The sequence below is a fragment of the Echeneis naucrates genome, chromosome 14 (assembly GCF_900963305.1).
Source record: "Echeneis naucrates chromosome 14, fEcheNa1.1, whole genome shotgun sequence".
In the NCBI taxonomy this organism is placed as follows: domain Eukaryota; kingdom Metazoa; phylum Chordata; class Actinopteri; order Carangiformes; family Echeneidae; genus Echeneis; species Echeneis naucrates.
The window spans coordinates 1,360,698-1,378,030 of NC_042524.1; the positions used below are offsets into that span (position 1 = coordinate 1,360,698).

General features: G+C 44.1%; 1 protein-coding gene across 2 annotated transcripts in view; it reads left to right on the forward strand.

Annotated features, from left to right (window-relative positions):
• The first annotated feature begins 14,068 nt into the window (after positions 1–14,068).
• LOC115054255 (polypeptide N-acetylgalactosaminyltransferase 10-like) overlaps positions 14,069–17,333 on the forward strand; it is a 47,625-nt gene continuing 44,360 nt past the window's right edge. For both annotated transcript variants that reach the window (XM_029519381.1, XM_029519382.1), the window contains exon 1: positions 14,069–14,340. In XM_029519381.1, the coding sequence (XP_029375241.1) occupies positions 14,182–14,340 (159 nt within the window). In that variant the 5' untranslated portion in view covers positions 14,069–14,181. The remainder of the gene's footprint in view (positions 14,341–17,333) is intronic.

Here is a 17,333-nt window from a genome sequence, read left to right on the forward strand (position 1 = left end):
TGACATCACCCACCGGAGCCAATAGGAGCGTCTGATGTAGAGACGTGACTCCAGACGTCAGTATCTAAGATGGAGGATGAGAACGGACGGATAAACACACAGAAGGAGTCAAAGAGTCGGACTGATCTGATCTGATCAGTTTCAGATCACACAGATCAGCTGATCGTCCAGTTTTAGGAGGAAAATAATATTCTACACTTTTCTGTTGTGTGATTTTTGAGAGTATATTCACTTCTGTGGGTTTGAAAGTGGACAACAACCTGAAACAAGCTCTCTGGCAGCTTTTTGTGAATTCGCCAATCAAGTGAGTGTACTGAACACTCAGCAACACTCTGCTTTCTGTGTCCATCAGTTAAAGTGACCCGTTTTGATCCGGCTGCTAACAGAGGCCAGGAAAGTAGCGGCCACTTAAACGCTACAGTCTGGTGTCTCCGAAAAGAAACGTCCATTTCATTACAGCATTGACCAATAGACAGAGACGCCGGCTCATTCATCTCCCCATGATGGTCCAATTACAGTAATGTGCTGCCCTTGCTATATTGCAAAAAATTAAAACAATAAAACAAGAAAAATGTTTTTGTCTGGCACAAACAAATCTTTTCCTTGGCAGTAAGCCGCCGCTGCTGCTCGGCCAAAGGCTTGTTAACTGCCAGCGGATTTGCAGCTTGATTGCCAACGTGGACGTGAAGCTGAACCCACCGGCTTGTAACACTTACAAAGCCACTAACCTGAGAAAAAAAGAAGGAGAATGAATTCTTGGACAGCCCGATTCTGCTCCAAAGTCCCATGTTTTTAACGAAAGCTGAACTCCTGCTCAGCCTAGGATTGGACCTTCCTGATTTGATTACCACTGAGCAGGGAAATGGCAGGACTCTTATTTAATCAAGCATTTGTTTGTTTGTTTGGTTTTTTTTTTTTTTATTTAATTTAATTTAAAATCGGTGGCTAAAACTCAGCTCAGGGTTCAGTCAGCATTCATAAACTCTGAACTTTGGTATTTTAGATTTATTTGAACTCTGGAGTCCTCACAAATGACACATAAAATCTTTTTCTTTCAACAAAACAATGCTTTCTTCAGCTGAATTCGATGCTTTACATTCATGCCTTCGACGTTGAACACACGTTAGCTGGTAAATTCACAGCTTTAGAAGAAATAGGTAGTTTTTAGTCATTTGAAATTGTTCACTTTGTTCAAAAGTTTTGTATTCTTTATCAGCCTTCTTTAATTTCTTGCATAAATTGGCTTGTGTGGATCTTATTTCACCATCCTATCCCCTCTCAGCAGCAGATAATAGGCTGGAGCCCCAAACGCACAGCTGCATCATGTTCGTTAGTTTCTAAGACCTTCCTGATTAAATTTCTCGTTTTGTCGTCTTTCTTCTGGGGTCTCACTGGTTTTGTCTCGTTCGTTGTAAACAGCTTCAGACCATTCACACTGCACACTCTGCACCCAACGGACCCTGAAAACCACACACGGAAAATGGATTTGTTCTGTGCATTCATGTCGGGGAGGCACACGATCAAACACAATAAGACAGCGTTGCATCGAGTGTTTTCCACGCTGCACTGATAAATGAATCAGACAAACATTTGCAGAAATCAGGACTCTGGAGGAAAGGGTGCTATTTGCAGCCTTCTTCTCGGCCCATATTTACAGACTGACGTTATGGTTTGTATCTGAAGCAACATGAACTCAGTCACTGTCTGGATGAAGGTTGTGATTCATCCCTCTGCTCTCTGAGCCCCTCCGGCTCCCCGTTATCAGTCATTATTCAGTAATCTCTCCATCCAGGGCCGGCCTTGGTCTGGCTCCATGTGGCGAAGAGCTGAAGGGGCAGCTGGCCCTTTATCACAACACGCAGCCCGGCCAGGTTACACACATGTGCACACATTCAGTGCAACGCAGACAGCAGCAGCACCTGGCCAGTTAACACACCGTCTCACAAAGGAGGTGAACATGCAGTGGAACGGCAGCCCTGATTGTGTGTCTCAAACGCTGTGTGCACTCAAAGATTGTCGGCAAACTGGTATAAATGGACGCAGGTGCACAGCTGGCAGAGAGGTCGATGACAGTTTGTGAAGTGAGGACGCATGCAATGAAAACATGAGCGCGCACACAGAGTCGCACACCCTCGCCACAATATCCTGAATCCCGGTGCGGTCAGCTTTTTTTTTTTTCTTCTTCTTCCATCAAAGGATTCCTTTTTGCGTTCTACTGAAGAGGCCACAGCTGTTGGAAGTTGAGCGCCTTCGACGGTCGGCTCTGTCATTCTGAGACGCAGCACATTGTTCACTCAAAGTGATCCAGGGCTCTTCACGTCTCCGTCTGAAGTCACTTCATGTGTCGGCTCTGCTGGAAAATCCAACACGGGCCACAGATTTGTCCGTTTTTTTGTTTTTTTTTTCTGTTATCATTCTGAGACTGTCCACAGCGGACAGAAATAGAGCTTCTGTCGTTTATTTAAGGTCCAAGACTGAAGACTAAATGTCAACATCTTCTTTGATTCTAAATCAGGTCCAGGTTCTGCATTAAGGTCAACAGAGCAACGCTCACTATGACCTCTCTCATCATTTTGAAAAAGCTTCCACATCAGCTCCATTTGAAGTCACAGCTGATGTTCATGTTTGCACGCTTCCTTCATGACCCTGAACTGGATTCACATTGTGCTGGTCCAGGTAAAAGACAGAAGCGCCTGCTCTGAGCGGAGGGGACAGAGCCCAAACCATCCGGCTGTCTAACATCTCATCGATGTCTTGATCTCGGCCCGCTCTCGGTCAGTGTGGGCCGACAGTGAAGGCACCACCGTCGATAAAGAGCTCAGCTTTGTTAATCTATGTAATGTATGTGGCGACGTCGGACTGAAGACACATTGTGGAGGAGAAGCTCATTAATCAAATCCAATAATCTACTGCGTTATCAATATGCTGACTGCCGGCCAGTCTGAGCCAAGTCCATCGGTGGATTTCTTCTCCGATGCAGGAAAGTTCAGTGTAACATGAATCCATGTGGACCTCATTTGTAAAACTTGATTTATGTTTAAAGGGAATCGGAAGCTGAGACATTACTTGAATCACCCTTAGCAGAAATAAAATGTTCTCTTTAAGGCTGCATTAAGAGATTCTCAGGAAATCGTGGTTAGCGCTGTCCCACAACAAAAAGGTTGCGGGTTTGGTTCCCGTCTTTGGGCCTTTCTTTGTGTTTGGATGCTCCTCCCACCGTCCAAAGACATCAGTTTCAGTGTTATTTAATTCCATCCATCGATTGCAGTCCTCCATCTCTGATGGTGACATCTAGAGTCATGTCTCCGCCTCGGACACTCCTATTGGCTGTGGTGGGTGATGTCACAGCCATTGAGACAGACGTGGCCAATCAGATATATTCAGAGGATCTGATTTTTCATCATTACTGCTCCAAAGAGTGAGCAGAACTCCTGATTAGATAAAGACAGAAACACATGAGAGGAACTTTTCTTCGGTTGTTCTGCTTTACACATTTTTTCTGACCGAGTATCTCCCATCAGAGCCAAAAGAGTCTTTACAGAGTTACATATGTGATCATTTCAGGATTTGGTGACTTAATGAGGAAAAACAGAAAAACCTGAATGTGGCTCTAAAAGGGTTAAAGGAGGAACTAATATTTAGATTAAAGACGACACGTTTCCCTCCCACACAGACATACAGTCACTTCTACATCAGCGGTAAATACTTAATATGATACACCATAGTACTGATGGTACATCTGTCAAAGCTGTGAGGATTTGTGTGTCTGCAGAATGAATGAAGCCATCCAATCATTTCGGCCCATTTCTCTGGAATAAGTATTTAAAGCAACAATCTGAATATCTTTTGCTGCCAATCAATATGGATATGATTGCTTTGCTCAGCTCTCATGAAGAAAAATCACCGGGGAAATAAAGGCAAAAAGACAGAGATGGAGGATGGAGGGAAAAAAAATCCCTCTTTTATGAATTCATTTTGACCACATCTCCCCGAACCTCGGCGGTTCATATCTGCGCTTGGTGATTCGAAGCCTCACGACAACAGATGCTGAGTGAGAGTCGGAGGGAAAATGAAGAATTAGGGAAATCTGTGAAGGCGCCGTTTAAAGCTGAGCGGGTTCACATCATATACACAACCACCTGTATAGAATCAGTTCACTGTCTGAGTAACTTCACTGAAAATATGCTGGCGAGCAAACATGGCAACAAAAACCAGCATCACTTTGTCACGCTGGAATAAAACATGACAGTGAGATTAACGGCGTCAGCAGCCTCTGCAGAGTTTGACCTGGATCCTCCCTCTCCTCTTCCTCACCACAGCAATTAAAGACGGAATTAACGTTCCTTCTTTTTCAGCAGCTGTGAAGAAAATGTGAGTTCTCTGTGAATGGAGTAACAAAGTGTTCCCGATGAATGGACGGGGCTCCAGCCTTGAGACGCACATGAAGAGGAAGGACTGAATGATGTGATTCAGTTGTGTAACAGATACCAGAACTCTAAAGTTAAACACTTTCACCTGCACGAACAGAAGCGCTCAGAGGTTTGATAAATACAAACGTGTCACTATCCAGACATAAATGTGGACCCTCTGCTCTGCAGCCTGGTCTATCCCAACTTTTTTACCAGAAGACAACAACAATAACAAGAGCAACAAGAAAAGAAGAGAAGACTAACAGCGGCTAATTCAGTAATGAGCCGGCTTTCTAGCACTTTCCTTTAGAAAACATATCAAAGCAGAACTCTTATCAGATGGAAGTCATGTCAGTTTCTGTGTTTCACAATCCTTCACGCTGGTCCTTCCTATTTAGCTGCTTGAAAATATGACTTGTGTTTCTGCATTTAGCCCGGCCGACTTTGCCCAAGTGTTGGATCGGGGCCTGCATTATTTGACTTTTGTGGAAAACAGACAACAGCCGAACGTTTAAAGTGGTTCATTCTCTTCGATTTCAAATTTCTATGTCTGCCTGATTGTCGAGGCACTTGTCGGAGTAGTGGAGCGAGGAGGCGCCGGAGCAGAGTGTCTTATTCCTCATCTTTTTATCCCCTCCTGTTTCTTCCCCAAGACTAAAAAAGGACAAAACACCAGACCGGCGAGAGTCCTTTTCAGTTTATGACTCATGATAACTGTCCCGTCGCAAGAAAGTAATTTAACAGGCTAAAAAAGTATTTTTGCTTTGTAACTGATAAGCTCATACGAGGAAGCCGATGAAGCAAATGTTTACTGCGCTCCTCCGCTGAACGGCAATTGATCATTCATAGCTTAGCAATTGTTTTCAGTATGCTCCAGTAACCTCAGCAAAACACGTTAGCCACCGCAGCTTTACATCAAGATAATGGAATTTGATAAATGGGCTGCACTTATACAGGCTCTTCTACTTTTATGGACCACTCAAACTATTTTTTCTGCAACAGTCCGATGCCGATGATGCATCAAGGGGCAGTTTGGGGATCACTGTCGGTTGGACACAACACGAACAGGATCCACTGATCATTAAGCTGCTGGTTTGATCCCCAGCTCCTTCTCTTTGTACACCGACTGAACCTGAAAGCCTCCGACGGCCGTTCTGTTGGTGGATGAGTGTCGGTAAAAGCAGCAGCGGCAGTAGAAAGTGCTGTGTGAACGTGGCTTTGATTGTAAAGTGGTCAGTGAGGCCAGAAAAACACTATAAGTGGAGTGCATTATCATTAATTGACTGAAAATTAGAGAATATAGAGAAACAGCGTATGCCCGTTCTGGAAAATGACCTGCAACTCCTGAAAACTCTTGAATATGAACACGATAAACTTTCTACTTTGCTCCTGTTATAATTATTATAGCTGCTAGATGATACCAGACTACAAATGGGTCAGAATAACCTGCTGCACATGCCACCTTGTTTTTCCACAGGAGGACAGTCCCCGTGACCTCCTGAAGCTACCGAGACACAGCAAATTCAATCTTCCAGCAGAAGTGACCATTTCAGCCAGCATAAACAGACAATCAGCCGCCTGCCAGTTGAAAAACTGAGTATGAATTTGGAGGGGGTGGATCCGGCGCCTTTATCACCACAGGATGCATTAGGCCCAGCAGACGGATCGGCCGCATTTTGAAAAATATTTGGTCCAATTTCTTAGCCGCGAGATGAAATGTTCAGAAACCATCTGCGTTCTCCTTCATCTCCAGCTTTTATTGTCTTTGAAGGTCAGCAAGCTGTAAACAATTATTGCCGCTTTCATCTCCCCTTCTTAGGGAAATGCACAGTCCTCAAACAGACATATTGGCAGCACCATCTGCTGAACTCATTAAAGCTGCTGTTTGTGCAGAGGCTGATGAAGGTATTAAAAGGTAGCGGTGAGGAGAAAATAAGGCAGAAAATGAGAAGAAAAGTGGATGGGCCGGCTATGTTTACGGAAGAGAGGGGAGCTTTATGAAAGTGTTTTGGGCCGCGAGGAAATGAACATTATTTGGCTGGCTGGGTATGATCACCACTTAGAGCGGGTGATGAAGCATCAGACGGAGACAGACAGAGGAGAAAGAGACGGCGGGAGGGAGGAAGATCAAAGTGTGAGGTTTGAATGGCAGTCGTGTTTTTGGTGTGTGTTTGTTTGATAATGAATTTGAGAACTGAAGGAGGATCATTAAGAGCGTAAACAGCGGAGACAAACAGGGCTTCAAAGTGGATGAACAACTGTATTGTTGGACGGAGAGACTTTCACTTGTGTTTGTAATGGAGGCAGACCGCCGTCAGAGGTGACTCTGGGGCGGTGGGGGGGGCTGCAGCAGAGAGTTAAAAGCAGGGAAAAGCTGTCAGTATTACCCAGAACATGAAATTGCAAAGCTGTTTAAGTGAAGACATCGCTGTGAGAGAAGCACCTGTTTAACGGTCGATGCACTGAGGCTCTTATCTCCAGTCTCATATTACTGCCGGAAAAATTCAGATAAGACAAAAACCGACACATTCTACAAACTCAACGTCCGAAAATGGAGAATATTCAGAGCGGAGCTCGGTGATCAGAAGTATAAATTTATTCCCCACATTGTTTTTCCATCTCACATTCACACTTTCAAACCTGATAATAGTTCTGATGCGTTTAGGTAGTTTTCATCTTGTGAATCTGTATCAGAGCAAAAAGTACAAGACGATAAGTAAACAAGTTTAGATGTATGCACAATTACAGCACAACTACAATCACTAGATGTTGCCTAGCAACAAAACCTGGCCATAATAACCCGAGGACAGACGACCTATTGGATTGATTCTTTTAATAAGCGATCCTTTACGCCCTTAAACCTTAAAGTAACTTTTGTTTCGCATCTCAGTTTTTAATTTCCTTGCATCCGTCAGATCTTGGTTTCCATGGTTACTGAGGATAAAGCTGTCCCCGCATGGACACTTTAAGTTTTAATTATATTTGTATGCAAACATTTATTTTAATTTTATCACTGCACTATTTTCAAAGAGAATGTGAGACTTTAAGAAGAGAGAAATGCAGCACAGCGGTAACACGAGGCAGCACGGTGGCATGGTGGTCAACGAGAAGATGGGGGGCCTCCGAAGACGACATGTTTGGGTTAACTGGACTCTAAACTGTCCGTCGGTCTGTCTGTCTCTCTCCAGAACCCCCTGTGACCCGGAAACAAATCAGAGGTAGAAGATGACTGAATGAACAGTAACAGGATTGCTTGTGTGATGAAAAATAAATGTTTGAAAGTTGTAATCACTAAATCTTTCTACTTAATTAGTCACTGTGAGCTTATTTAAGGTGGTTTCCACTTTTAATTTCTTTCCCTCATTACTTTCTTTTCAGTTACCATTAACACCCAGGGAGGGCTGTGATAACCGGTAAGGAGATGAACTGATTTTTGACAGAGAAAGAGAGCAAAAATAAACAAAAATAATTTCAAGACGTGTGAACATGCTGAGAGGGAACTATACAAGAATGGATTAATTTTCAGCAGAATAAAAAAATCTCCCTGCTCTGATGCCTTGTACTTGACAATACAGTCACCCCGCTGTAAACAGCAGGTATGGATGTCATAAAGTTATAATTAAAATACTTTTTGATGTGTTATTAGATTGAACTAAATGTTCCAATTATACGGTGAAGACAACATTTCTCTTCATCTTGTTTATGCTTAAAGAGGTCAAGAGCAGCATGTAGTTTGCTTCTTTATGCAACATGATGCTGCTGATGTTTTAAGACATAACCAGTACGGGGTGTCTTTTATTCACTGTAATCATAACATGATATGTTTCCGGACCAACGTTGTTCCTTGTTGTATGAAAGCCTGTTGTTGGGGCAGCGAATGGTAATACTTACTAATTTTGTGCAACTCCTCCCCTCCCTTTTGGTGATCTTCGTTGTCTGAGCTCTCATCCCATCCCATTCTTTGGATGATCTGCAGACAAAGCATTCAATGATGATTATAAAATGAAAACGTTCAGGGTCATATAGAAAAACTCATACTCTGAGGTGAAATAATAAGAATAATCCATCTTTTGTCTTCACTCCTTATCCTGACTGGACCACCAGTCACAAAGAGACAAACATTCAGATCTATGGGCAGCTAATCCAGCGTGTGTGTCCTTGAACTGTGTGGGGAAACTGCTCGCTGTGAGGCGACAGCACTAACTGCAATATAATCAGAATAATTAGAATATAACTGCAGTCATTTCATTTCCAATAAGCATCATTTGTAACAGGCCGTGGATCGGAGCGACTGGCTGAGCCTTTAGGGGACGTAAGATGGAGCGAAAGGTGAAGTCGGAAACACACACACTCGTGAAAATAAATAAAGAGTCTGCCAAAGAGCGGAGGTTGGTAATTCTTCATCATGGAGAGGAACGGTGAGAGAGCTGCAGCTCAGAACAGCTCGGGGGTCAGATCTGAGCAGCAGACACCAACACAGAGACTTTAAACGGGGATGATGGGGCTCATCTACCCTCCCACAGGTGGGATTTGATCCCAGGCCTCCTTGGCAACGCAGGAAGTTACTCTGAGAGTTTTCACAGATGCTGCCAGTGTCGCACAACTACAGTCAGAGCATCCAGAATAAATAAACAAATAGGGAGAGAGTGCTGATATGATGTAAGGGATGTGGAAAGTACTGCAGGACCAGAGGAGGCAGATTTACAGAAGGCACCGGTCCAGGAACAGCTCTGGGAATCTAACAGCCTAATCTTTCTTTCTGTGCCAGTTACACCACGAGTCTGAGGGAATACTGATGGCACATAATTAATTCATACACAAAGAGAGCAGGCTCCATTATAGTCAACACAGAAGGATTCCTGCATGGAGAATGTTTGATTTGGCTGCAGCTCCCCACCAAACACGCTGATGCTGTGTTCATAACAAAGTCCAGCTGGAAGACTTTTTAGTGCATAAAATGAATAAATGAATGAATCCAAGCGACAAATACAATCCTAATCTGTGACATCCAGCGGATTCCAAGACTGATCACGTTTTTATTTGACGTGATTTTCAACTAGCTCTGTCTAATAATGTCCTTCATCTATCACAATGTGCTGCCACAGTGTGCGTGCTGCATAATCTAAACACAAACAAATAAATGAAGCTTGAGGATCAGTACGGCTGACTGACGAGTCCAGTTTGTAACACAAGGTGAAGCGTTTACGACCCCAGCCAGTGTTGTCAGGCTAAGTTTGTTAGCATGCTTATAAAAGCTGTGTTACAATTAAGATGACAGTTTCGACCTTCATTGCTATGATTACTAAGATGTTTAGGAAAAAAAAAAAGAATCGGACTACTGGGTTCAGTTTAGGAAAAGAAAAGGTTAATCTATTTTGGCACTCGGGACAAAATAAATGTCAATGATACATTTCTTGGCTGTTGTCAACATATTTTGCCACAAACTAAACATTTAAAATGTCACCGCAGCACGAAGCCAAAGCCAGAAAACCGCCAGCATCCATGTTTGAGTCCGGACTAACACGACCATCTCTAGAGCTTCAACTCCACTGTGGCTAAATGCAAAAATACCCACAATCCTTCAGTGTGTGAAAGACTGTAAATGACTTTGTTTACTCGTCCAGCAGATTCCACATGTGGAGGCGAAATAAAATAAAGAGGCCACTCTTCTGGGTTGACCTTGAAAAAAAAATAAAAATACAAGCGTAAAACCGGCACTAGCACAAAAGAGTCTATCTGAGGCAGGTAGAGTCTCCCGTGTTTACCCCCCCGTGATAGATTACTGTGCTTCGCGTTTAGCCAGAAAAGCTGAGCAATTATATAGAAAGCATCAGCTGATAAGAGAGAAGGGGAACCATAAAACAATTCTGCTTCAGTTCCGCTCCTCCACTCAGTGCGGCAGTCATGCCATGTGCAATGATAATTCCTCTGGTGAATTGCCACTTCTTGACCTTTCATGGCATTAAGAAAGGGCACTTTCACACATAAATCGTGAATGGAGTGTTCTTGCAGCCTCTTTATCGCCAACTGAAAGTGAGCAAAGGAGTTTCATTATGGAAGCCCCCCCCCCGTCCCCAAGCCGTGTCAGCAATATTATTGATTTAATGTGTTTTTATTCCTTCCATCGTGGATGTGCATTCACACACAGCGATTGAATAACACTGTCAATGACATTCATTAAAAAACACACACGCAAATCCAGTAAATATTAACCTCAAAATCTGAATCAGAATCACAAACAGATTCTGATTCAGATTCGGTTCACTTCACTCTCAGCATGCAAGCAGATGGGAAAAATATCTACAAGGAAATATGTACACAAAATGATGGAAAAAATATCAAATAAGAGGGACGAGAGAGTGATAAGAATAAAATATTAAAAATATAACCTTAGATTTTAATTGACAGTGCAGAGTTAAATAGACCGTGTGTTATTTATAGAGTGCTCTGACTCGCGTGTTCGTCAGAGTGACAGCCTGCGGAGAGAACACAGCCCTCGGGGAGGAACGCTGCTGATGGTCCTTGTGCCGGATGTGATGCTCCCCAGCCTCACCTGCTGTTGCCTGTCAGCCAGGAAGCTGGTGATCCACTGACAGGTGGGGGCGGGCACAGTGAGCTGGGTGAGCTTCTGGTGGAGGAAGTCTGGGATGACGTGCTAAAAGCCGAGCTGAAGTCCACAGACAGGATCCTGGCGTGCGTCCCTGCGAAGGCAAAGTGGTGCAGGATTCAGTGCAGCTCCGACCAAACTGCACGGGGGGGTCCAACAGGGGGCTTCTGATAGTCAATGGTGGAATTCTCAGGGACTGGGATGATGGGGGAGCGTTGAAGCAGGAGGGACCTTCACCCAGTTCCAGAGATCTGAGAGAAGATTGGCCGGGGCCTTCCTGCTTCTCTGCAGACAGATCTTTACTGCAGCCATAAATCCCCGTTCATGGAGCTGGAGCTGGTTAGAAATATGTGGTGCAGTGTTGTGTGGATTGGTATCATAGTTGAGATAAAAAAAAATAGCTCACCAGTTGTTGCTGCTCAGTTTTGTTTGAACGGAGGATGACATCTGCGTTTGGCGTTTGGTTTGGTTGAATTTCAATGTCACCTCAAAGTTTAGTCATCTTGACGGATAAAACGCAGAGAGCGTAGACGGGAACGAAACCCAAAGTCGAACGGATTGTCACACATCCGTCCAACATCCTTCTGATGCTGCACTGACATCTGATGTCTGACACAAAAGTGAGAGTTCACACAGGCTTTGTTTGTTTTCCCCAATTCAGATAAATGATATTTTGTGAAAGTAATTTTTCCTGTCTTAGTTTCAAAGGCTGACTGTCACTTATAGGAGAGGAAATGCTGACCTCCTCTACTTGACCTCTGCTGCCGCTCTGTGATCCGTTATTGCTACGAGTGGCAGCCGATTTGCCTTCTTTTTTTTTCTGCAACCTCTGACACACACACACAAATTGAACACATCCTAATTCCCAAACCAGTCAAGCGTCAGCCTAATCTCCTCTAACCCTTGTATTTGACAGGAACATATATACAGAGCAGGAAGAATGAGTGCGGGTTAACTAAAGATTAGTCACATTGTTTAACAGAGTGGACTTGAACCCGGGGTACGATGGAGTCTCTCCTCCCTGCTAATCCCGCTCTGGATGCTCAAAAAGGCACAGAGAGAGAGAGCAGCTCATTCCTCTCTTGTTCTCTCCATCTGCACCAGCCTTACTTGTGACAATTCAATCTGTTCGGCGTCTTCTGGCATGATTAATGGATAAACCTCGCAACCTCTGAATGTAGAGGGGATTTACGATTCCTTACTCCTCCTGCTCCTGTCGCAGCCTCAGCATGGATATGAAAGAGGTTGCGGGAGAAAAAAAAAAAAATCAAGGTAATTCATCCAGCATAAAGCAGAGGAAATACCAGAGTTATTATCTTCTGATGGTAGACCACCGATCAACTCCTCCATGCTGAAAGCTATTAGCAGAGCTCATTCAGAAAAGGCCGGGCGGCGACTTCCCCGAGAAGCAATTACTGAACCATCATTCTGTCTCAATGGACTGAGCCATAAAATGTGCTGCATCAGGTTAAATAAACAGGAAGACGTCACCGCTGTCTCCAGAGAGCAACGACGGAAATACAAACATGAGATACCATGACCACCATGGCACATTTAGCTATTACGCGTAAGAACCCTTCAGTATTTTTACAGAAATAGGTATCCAAACAAGATAATGAAACGGTCTGATGAATCCAACAACTGGCTTCATGATTCAAATATCATAACAAATAGAAGTGAAAGTTTGTTTTCAGTTAGAAGGGTCCAATAAAAACGAGGCAGATTATTGAGATTCTGCGAGCTGACCTCTTAATAAGTAATCATTTAGAGTGTTTAAAAAAAAAACAAAAAAACATTGAAGTGGCTTGTTGTGACATGAATATTCAATGCCATAGAGAACTGCTGTAATTTGAAGAGTGGAGACTATATTTAACACAAACAGAACCATGAAAACAGTGTTTGCCTACTTCTCCCTTAATCAAATTCAAAACCCTGTAATTTGAGCTCTTGCAGTCAAGTGAGAAATGGTCATCATAGCAGGTGGTTGGGGCGGAGTGGGAGAGTGTTGAGCTGCTGCTTTGTGTTGGAACACAAAAGGAAGCTGCACGACAACTTAGCTGTTCTTTTTGAGCCAGACAGACACCGAACCAACCGAACACCATGTGTCGTTTTGGTGGGTTTGAAAACTCGAAGCTTGTCTTGACAGTGAAAACCTGTCAGACATGCAGATGAATGAGATCAGATCACTTCTCTATTGAGATCTCTGTGAAACGCACAGCTTCATTTTCAAATCTCGTTTTAGATCAGAAGGTCATAGAAATCGAATAATTGCCATTTTCATTTTGACTCCAGCAGGACAAGCTTATGAGGATATTTTTTTTTTTTGCTCCTTCACAGGACACCGATGGCCTTTAGAGCCTCTTCGTGGCGAATGTGATTGATCTTCACACCAAAATGAAACAAACTATCTGCTCATACTGTTATTCCATTGATGGTTCCATTTTTTTCCTTCCCAGTTTATATAAACTCTGCGTTCTGACACTGAGCATCTCTCTCTATTATCCCGCCAAGTGCTCCTTCAAAATAAGAGACTGCATCAAGCTTCTGCATAGAAAATGAGAAAACAAGAGGAGAAGTGTCTGAGCTTTCAAAACAAAAGCACCGATTGTGCCATTTACAGGAGAGGCTGAACATGAAGAGTGCAGAACACCCTGCCCTCCACCAGATGAATACAGAAGAGAATATCTGGAAAATCTTCTTCATGGTCCGGCCTTCTGTGGCTCCTTACAGTTTAGTTCAGTCTGTAAATTATGGTTCAGTTAAAAATAGCTCTGGTTTTTTCTTGAGGTCATGAATTCCAGCTCCTTCTTTCCATTTTATCTGTAGTGATGAGTCTTCCAGTGGGGAAACAATCGAAGCTGCCTTTGTATTTGAAAACAGTGAGAGCAACGAGCGAGTCTACGGCCGAGGGGGGCGTCTTATTTTGAAAGTCATGACCGGATGTGTGGATGTTACAACGAGCTTGAAAGCAGCCTTCCCCCCCCTCCCCCCCTCCCCTTCCCCTCTCCTCCCCTCCTCCTCTACACTTCCCACCCCAGCAGTCACACCGAAAGTTGTCTCCGCTCTGGAGGAGCCGGCTCCAGGGCTCGTCCTCGTCCTCGTCCCCCACCAGCCGCCGTCTCCCCCCGGTGTCGTTGTCCTCCTGTCCCCCCAGCTCCAGGAGAGATGAGGCGGAAGGAGAAGAGGCTGCTGCAGGTCGCCGGGCTGCTCGTAGCGGCTCTGCTGTTCCTGCCGAACGTCGGGCTGTGGTCTCTGTACCGGGACCGGGTCTTCGACAACTCGCCCGACGCGGTGGACGCTCCGGGAGGTGTTCACCCGATCCAGGTAAGGCGGGAAGCTCGAGGAGGATTTGAGGGGGGGGGGGGGTCAGGAAACCGGCGGTGGGATCCGGTTTTCCCTCCCGGTCTGTGTTTGGCGGACTTTCTTCAGTCAGCACCACGGAGAGCGCCGCTGCTCCGGTTCAGCACCACGGAGAGCGGCAGCAGGGATTTGAGGATTTCAGTTTTTTCGGGGAAATGAAGCGAACAAACATTTCAACTCTTCTCTATTTTAACTGCTTACTGAGGGAACATGGCATATTTTAATTTTAGAACTGTCGTCGTCGAAGAGGCTGTGGAGACGCTGAAGAAGTTAGACATCAGATCATCTCCCAGTGAAGTCATTCCTCTGAGTTGTCAGTTAGTCCTAAATGAAATATGGAATGTGGCAACGTCTTTTTTTTATTGTAAGCAACAGGAGTCGGTTTCCTTCACTGATCATGATGTTACTGTTGCCATGGGGAACGACTAATGCTTCCCCCGGTTATCTGCATAAGACACGAGGACAAACTCAGAATTTTAGTATTTGAAATGCCAAGAATGATGAGAACACACACCGTGGCTGATCTGCTTATTTTGTCTGTGCACCTATAAACAACATAAACCAGAGTAAAAGCAGCAGATCTTCATTCTGAACCAGCAAGTATTTCGTTATTTTAAATAATTTATGTCATCTAGAAATGGCTTTTATAACTAGCTCACCAGTGTACATGAAAAAGTCATGAAGTGCTTTGTGTCCTGTTGCTGGTGTTTACACTCAGCGGGGAATTGCCTTGAAACCACTGGTGGGAGTGATGGGCACGCCAAGATGTGTTCAGGAGGTTTGTTTATTCTGCACATATGAGATGGGAAAAGCTACCCTGAACTCCATATCTGATTTCCAACGAAACCATGAAACAAGCACTTTTCCCCTTCGAGTGAGCTCAGAATGTTAGCGATTTCAATTTGTCTGAGGGATTAAATACGGATTCAGCAGGCACCGAGGTAAAACAGACACTGGAAAGAGGCAGCTCATTTAGCATGAGTCATGCACAAGTTCCAACTTTCAGCATCCGGATTAGATGTATGTGCTGCTGTTGAAGTCAAATGTTGAGCCTCAGTGACATACAGCAGCAGGTTCAGATGAATTTCTCCCCAGAAGACCAGAGCAGGCACTTAGAATTTATGATGGCATAAGTTATAATGCATGATACAAAAGCAGGTCTTTTCTTTGTATAATAAATTTGTGGATCGATTCTGACACAGCGTCTTATATTCACCTATTTAAGTTTGTGTCGAGTCAGCCGATCCGCTGTCTCACTCTGAAAGTCACTAATATTTACAATTACTTTTTCAATTTCAGCCTTTTCCAAAGTGAGTCCCAAGTCATTTATACCAGAGAACCCCTTCAAGGCCCATTGTCGTGTTTTGTAGAAAATTAAAATAGATTGCCGCTGCGCTCTAACCCTCTGCTTCATTTGATATCATTTTAAAAGGATATTTTGCATAGATTGCCTGTAATATCCCTCAAGGTTTCAACAACAACTTAAAGGCTAATTTAATCTATCTTCATTAGTGAGTTGCTTCAGAGCGTTGGGATCATATTTATTCTGTTTAATTGAACATTCTGACCTTGCAGTGATGCCCAGAAGGAAAAGGTTGGGGTCAGGTTCTCCTGGTGAGTCTATTTCATGCGCAGGTTTCCAAAATTGTAAAAGGCTTCTGGCTGATGTTGTTACACAACAGCAGAGCCAACCGAAGGAAGAGTGGAAGGATGTCTGAACATTTATCCAAAGGAGTGCTGCCCCCTGATCCTGTCGTCACCGTAGGCTTGCTGACTTCTTATGAACAGCTTTGGATGGTAGAGCTGTCGTGGATGGACGCTGTTGCTGTGGAGTGTGGAGGGCTTAATGGAAAGTTGGTTTCTGCTCTGTCGAGCCCTCGTGCTTCAGGGTTCCGTCGCCTCTGGACAGCTCAGTCGAGCAACCGTGACGTCTAGAAATGACATTTATATGCAATGGAATGCAATACTGAACATGCTTTGTCAGGAATGTAATTATTTGCTGGAAAATGTGCAGAGCCAATGAAGTGCTACATTTATTAACGGCTGCAGAGCTGGAGGCTGGTGGATGGAACTAAAGACACATGACGCTGGACCACAGTCGTGTGGGGTTTATAAAATCTGGGAAGATTAAATATATACAGTGTGGACACACCTTCTCATTCAAATGAATAGGAAAGCGTGTCCAAACTTTTGGCCTGTACTGTATGTGTGTGTGTATCAGAATTCATTTTGAACTCTCAGACCAGAATCTCTCCCAAAGCTTGACCAGTTGCTGTGATGTTCTCAGAGCGTCAAACGATGCTGTGGCTCGTCCTTTACGGCAGAAAACATATTTGTGCTCGTGGTTTTCCGGGAAGTCGTGGTTGCTCAGTGTCTGAATGCTGTAAACTGATGGCTGACTCGAAGGTGATTAGACCCAGTGTGGCTGCTGTGTGACATTTCTGGCTGATATGCCTGAAAGCGACATATATGCTGATGGGATACGGGGGGGGGGGGCAGAATCTCAGCGTGGTGTGAGCCGGCTCGGACTGTAACCGTCTGCTGCACTGGGATGTTTGGTTGTGCTGTGACTCATCAGCCAGCTCATCAGCTCAGCTCGGGTTAATTTTTATATATTTGGCCTTTTGGAAAATGTCAAGTCATGAGACCTGAGTGGTGTGACAAAGGTGGAAAGTGGAGTTTTGTCATCCTGAAGAATCTCCCACTTGTGCACCGGCGGTGAAACACCTATATTAGGACAGGCTGTCATCAGCCGGCACTTTATTTTGGAGTCAGCGCGCTGTGGGAAGGCAGACATTCATCTCCTTCATTGTAAACTTTCATTAGAACAAATGAGGAACAATATTTGTTACTGTGTTCTGAGTGTGAGTGCTCCCAGCGGGCTGTTATGGCTTCACTGAAGTAGATAAAAAAAAATAAAAAATAAAATAAGAATCAATACCCTAATCCCATTCAGC